Source organism: Mustela erminea, chromosome 6 (genome assembly GCF_009829155.1).
Source record: "Mustela erminea isolate mMusErm1 chromosome 6, mMusErm1.Pri, whole genome shotgun sequence".
NCBI classification, from domain to species: domain Eukaryota; kingdom Metazoa; phylum Chordata; class Mammalia; order Carnivora; family Mustelidae; genus Mustela; species Mustela erminea.
Genome location: NC_045619.1, coordinates 6049389 through 6055388, shown reverse-complemented (window position 1 = coordinate 6055388; position 6000 = coordinate 6049389). Strand labels below are relative to the sequence as shown.

At 55.5% G+C, this 6000-nt stretch overlaps 1 protein-coding gene across 1 annotated transcript in view; it reads right to left on the bottom strand.

Moving 5' to 3' along the window:
• Window positions 1-1382: 1382 nt before the first annotated feature.
• ARFGAP3 (ADP ribosylation factor GTPase activating protein 3) overlaps window positions 1383-6000 on the bottom strand; it is a 47014-nt gene continuing 42396 nt past the window's right edge. The window contains exons 15-16 of the mRNA XM_032346044.1: window positions 3743-3864; window positions 1383-2451 (exon numbers count right to left, since the gene is read on the bottom strand). Coding sequence (XP_032201935.1) covers window positions 2434-2451; window positions 3743-3864 — 140 coding nt within the window. The 3' untranslated portion in view covers window positions 1383-2433. The remainder of the gene's footprint in view (window positions 2452-3742; window positions 3865-6000) is intronic.

Here is a 6000-nt window from a genome sequence, read left to right as displayed (position 1 = left end):
GCTAGCAGAGGCGGGGTGGGGGGGGGCTGAGCCCAGAGGCCAGACAGCTCAGACTGCCTCCTCTTCCTCCTGGGGGCCTGGTGGTGAGAGGTAAAAGCCCCGGGGAAGCCCTCTCCCCACTACACCGGCTACACTTCCCAACCGCTCTTCAAGGTGATCAAAAAATTCTGCATTTCCAAGGAGAATTTGTTCTGCTCAAGGCTGTGAAAATAAGCCCCGCCCCCTGACTTTCTCAATTTTTCAGAAACATCATCTGGTCCTTACTGGCTTTGTTCCCAAGAACTGCAGCACAATAAACACCTTTTTTGAAAGTACCTCGCTTCACTCTTCAGCCCAGCCAGGGCCGGTTTCCACCAGACCCACCAAGTGGGGTAGCACCATTTCCTTCAATCCATAGGTCCAAAACATGTTTTTTTAGAACAATTATTAACTAATATCCTTACTATATACGAAGCATTCACACGGGTACTGAAACCGAACACACACCACGGCCCCAGATAAACAGGTCAGGACCACAAACACAAGTCACGTGCGTGTGCACACGCACCCACAGACACTGGGGGGAGGGGTGAGCCCCACAGCCAAAGGCACTGAGAGGTCTCCTCTGAACACCTGTGACAGTTGGGCCATCAAACCAGGTATAGGAAAGCCCAGAAAGGATGCCCAGGTCAGGCTGGGGATGGGGCCCCTCCAGGCCTTTCCTTGGAAGCAAGTTCAGGGATGGGGAAACCGCCAGGCCATGTGGGTGGCAACCCCCTCCCCCGGAGATGGAATGAGCCAGGCCCCAGCCTGGAGTAGGGCTAACCCAGGGTGGGGATTTTTTAAGAGACACTGTTGTGGACTGCACTGTGTCCCCCCAAATTTGTATGTCCAAGCCGTAATTCCCAGAGTGAGTGTATTTGGAGGTGGGTCTTTAAGGAGGTCCTTAAGGTTAAGAGAGGTGAGGCCCAGATTGTAGAGGGCTGGTGCCCCTGGGAGAGGAGAGGCTGCTGGAGGACAAAGCGGCGGCAGCCTTCCAGGAGCCAGGGGGAGAGACCTCTCCAGAAACCACCCCCCCGATGGCACCTTGATCTTGGGACTTCCGGTGGGACCTCCAGCGGGGTGAGAAACTCCAGACGCTCTGTTGAGTGCCCCAGGACTGTGTCACCTTGTCACAGCAGCTCCTCGGGCGTGGAGGAGGCCACAGTGCGCGTCCTCACCTTCAACAAGGACAACCCACCTGCCACCGCCTGGGCGACAACATGACAACCAACATCCACTAGGAACAGGTGCGTCCGTAGTTACGTCACGATTCAAATGTGCACCCACGTTATTCCAGGAGCCCTGAGTTACCAGATTCGTTACAAAAGTTTTTGTAAAAAAGAAAAAAACAGGCGACACAATCTGCTGCAAGGGTTTATTATATTGAGTCTACAAATTTGATCTTTTAAGAAAAATTCACAAAATATTCAGTGGAAACCACATTTCTGGTTCATCAAATTTCAAATATATTTTACTGTGCTGAACAATATATTCTAATGCTGTCTAAAACACAGCCAAATTATTTGTCTTTATTCATTTATACACATTCTGTAATTTTTTGAAAACCAAGATTAAGATAAAAATATTAACAAAACTACCCAGTTACAACTACTCTTCTCCCATATACTGAAATCTTTTCCGTGGGTCTCTCTTCTTCGTTTTGAATTCTGTGAGCTCTCTGTTTGTAAACACTCAGGGAATTCTCACCTCCAAGGTCCCATCGGTTCAAACAACACCATGTGGAAAGACTGATTCCCTTGGCAATGCAGAAGCTTAGGTTTGTTAAAAGTACTCACTGAAAATTATTTTTTAATTTATAAATCATACAAAATAAACATTTACAAAGGGACAGACGACTTTCAACATTATTTTGGAATCCCCTTAATATGCGTAAATATAAATGAAGCAATCTGTCAAATTAGACATTTGTGGTCTTTTGTTTTTATTCTTTGCTTCCTTCTGAAGGAAATGCGTGCTGTGAATTTCGTTTCTCCAGGTCCCTGGAGCATCGGCGGCTCGTGGGGCCCTCAGCCCATAGGTCACTCAGCACCGAGACCCTCGACACCCCCTGACCCCCACAAGGAAGGCTCTGTCCTCGGAGTGGGGAGAAGCCCTGGTCTCCAGGCCCTCCGGCTGCTGGAACTAGATTCCACAAAAATCAAGCAAGGATCTGCACGCCTCTGCCCAACTGCGGGGCGTGTGCAGGAGGAAATGCACAACAGAAATTACGATAAAGCTTCTACTACATCAAAAATGAGAATTTCTCCAAAGAAATGCTAAAAATCAGTAATGCATATATACCATGTGACAAAGTAGCAAAACAATCTGCTGGTCCCAGCTGCGGTCTGCGATGTGGTCACTGGGTCACAGAGGGAGGAGTTTCCTGGGGAACAGGTATCAGCCGAGGGGGTATTAGGAGCCATAGCGATCCTGCCGGGAGAGAGCCAAGAGGAGGGCGGATTCGCACTGGGCGTCCCCGCGGGGAGCACACTACACGGCCTGGCTGGTTCCCGTTCCCCCACCTGCCGCGGTAACTGGAAGCTTCGTGGCCGTGGCTTCCTGAGCCACAAGAGCACCCTTCCCCCAGCCTCTGACTCGCATCTGTGGCTCCGCGCTGTGGGGGTGTGGGGGGAGAATCTGGGGGGTGAGCCCCTGGGAGGCAGGTGTCAGGGGAGGGCGGGGGCCCCCACTGGAGCCTGAACCCTGAAATGCTGGCTCAGCCAAGCCATCTCCCACGGAAGCCACTCGGCCTTGCACGTCTGCTTTTGCAGCCAGGAAATGAAGCTATGGGGGGGGACCTAGACCATGGGGATGACCTTCCACAAGCTATAGATGTCACCTGCTTGGAAGGACTGGCGTGGGCTCAGCGGACCTCAGGGACATGAAAGATCCTGGGGATTCTGACCCACGGTTATAAGGGCAGTGAGAAGAGCAGGCGGCTCGGGGCTGAGGGGACGTTCCCTGTGGGGCCGTCCCCACCCTCCACCCTGGGAAGCCCCTCCAGAAGCACCAGGGCCACATCCATTAGGTGCTGCTGCCCCTGGTCAGGTTTTTATGTTAATAATAGCATCGGTGTGGGGGGGACTCCTGGGGGGCTCAGTGGGTTAAGCGTCTGCCTTTGGCTCGGATCATGATCTCAGGGTGCTGGAATTGAGTCCCACATCGGGCTCTCTGCTCAGCGGGGTGTCTGCTTCTCCCTCTGCCCCTCCCCCCTGCTTGGGCACACACGTGCACTCTCTCTGTGTCAAATAAATAAAATCTTAAAAAAAAAAAAAACCTAGGAAATGCTTGTAACAAAACATCATAGAAAGTGTCAAATCATATATACAATATAATCCTGTTGGAATTTTAAAAGGATATGGATGGGAATCTGAAACTAACATGAAATATACTAAAGCATTAACAGAAGTTTTCCTCATGAGGGGGATCATAGGTCATTTTTATTTCCCTCTTACTATTTCTCTGTCCCAACATAGGAAAGAAGTCAGTCAGGATCACGACAACCCCTGTAACTGTTCCCCGAGGGTCACCAACTAGAAAATGTAAACAAGAATAAAATGACAATTTCTGGTGTTCACGACCGCCTGCGTCACTCTGTCGCACACCTATCAGTCAAGACTATGCGATCGAATCTGCTGGCAGTTGAAGAGTGGTCCAAATCTCCCTTTCGACGCTTTGAGCCACCACCCCACTCCACTCCCGTCACCCCAGCGTCACCAACCTGAATGGAAGTCATGACTCCGTTAGCAAAGACCGAGAGCTTCCCAGCAACGGACCTCACTCCCTGCTTGAACTGGGCCATGTCGGGCGCCGTGGGTAGCACGTTTGCGAGGCTGTAGTTTCCTGCACACAAAGCAGATCCCACTGTCACTCCACAGCTGCGACAGACAGCACGGCCACTGCCCGGGGCCCTCGATGACCTCAGGAACGTGGGGTCCCCTCCCCTCCCACCGCCCACGAGCAGCGGCTGTGGTTATGGGCGAGGAAGCCTGTGCCGGGGTCAGGACTTGGTGCCAGCCTCACCACGAACCAGCTACGACGCCACATGAGAGGAGGCGCAGTGCTGGGCCTTGCGGCCAACAGGGGTTCAAAGCTGGCCCTGCACGTTGAAGCTGTGTGTCTGTGGAGAGCTTCCTCAGCGTCTCTGGGTTCCTGGTCTCCCCCCAAAGGTGTTCAACACCAGATCCGACAGGTAAGTACTCGGTAAAGGGCAGACGGGCAGACATCTCTACTTCGCACGTGCTCAGCACCCCTTCCCTTCCTCCAGGGAGCCGCCGGGACTCCGGTCATGGGACCCAGGCCTGGCCGATCAGAGCCTTCCTGGGCCTTGTGTATCTCCAAGGGAGAGGAACTGTCCGCTTGCTCCGGGGTCAAGGGCCAGGCTCCGGCGTGGGGGCCAAGGCTCTGCTGCAGCCACCAGATCCCTGTCTTGCCAAGTGTGGGGGTGGGGAGAGGAAGCATGCCACGGGGCAGGAGGAAGGGAGGGTCCCCAGGGAGGTAAGCCAGAGCCTAAGTGTCTCCCTGAGGCTGTTCTGAGACTCTGGGCTGGAGCCCCGCTCACTGGGTAGAGCCAGACGCCCTGCCTTCCTTCCCGAGGCCGCCGCGGCTGGGTTTCTCAGCATCCACGTTGGGTGCCCGACACAAGCAGAGGCACGTTTCCACCGACGCAGGTGGAGAGCGTCAGTGTTATCACGACAAGGGGTGCGAACCCAAGCTGACAAGCAGGCTCTCGTGGCGGACGTTTGTCACGGAGGTGTAGCGAGGAGCGGGAGGGGCTCGGGGGCCCCAACCCTGCAGGGCCTCTGGGGAGCCATGCCCAGCGGCGCAGCACCGCCACGCGCACCCACCTGCCCCTTCAGCAACAAAAGCCAGTCCCCTTCCCAAGAACACACAGAAGGGACGAGTGTATCCTTCTGCATGGACGCTGCCCGGAAGGGACGCTGTGTTAACCCACAGCACGGCTCCCGTGTCCACCCTGCAGGGAGGGGCCTTTGCTGTAACAGAGTGGAGGCCCAGCCCAGCCACTGGATCTCAGGTTCAAATCCCAGCTCAGCCACTAAAGCTGGGTCTTTAGAGCCAATAAGGAGCCAGCGTGAGATCCTGAGTACACAGGGCCAGGGTTCCAGCCGCGCCACCACCCAGCGAGGCCCCGGGGGGCTGGGTGGGTCTGGAGCAGGGGTTGGCAGTGGGGACAGCAGGAGCATGTCCACCTACAGTTTCCAACTGGAGAAATGTGTGAGGAGGCGAGCGCAGCTAAGGCAGACGCTCCGGGCTATGACCCCTCCCCGACCACGTGCAGCCCGCAAGGGGCCCTGACAGGACACCAGCTTCCCAGCGTCACTACCCCCCTTCCCCAGTTCTAACCCCACAACAAGGTGTGTCCAGGTGACAGAGTTCTGGTCACTGGTGTGACCAGAACTGAAGGGCCTTACAGGGCTGGGGCCTGGTGTTTCCTCGCCCTCTTCCTCCTTCTTGCTGCCTGGGATGCAGGTGTGATGCCTGGGGCTCGAGCAGCCATCACTGGCGTGAGGTGAAGTACAACGTGGAGGTCGTGAGCAGTAAGGAGGTAAAGCGCCTGGCTCCGTGGCATCTGGGAACGTCGTGCACGTCCCGAACTGTCCCCCAGACTCACACGTGAGAGAGAAACAAACTCGGATCTGATTCAGCCTCTGTTAACATGCACCTTCGTTCCTTCCTTCAACCTCACTAAGCCCCGGGGAACGTAAGCAGCCGGCTAACTCCCAGAGCAGCTGCCAGGTCCCCGGCAAGGAGGCGCCTTCCCACCCTCCGCCCGCGGCCCTGGGCTCGACTGGAGGTCTGCTGTGGGTGTGAAGCCTCCTTCCTCCGCAGCGTCTGGGTGCCGTGTCCCCGCTGAGGGCTGCAGCACCCGCTAAGAGCTCGGCTGCACACGGGGCTCCAGGAAATGACAGCCCGAGCTGCTTCCTCAGGAAGAGGCTCCCCGACCCGGGGTCTAGGTCA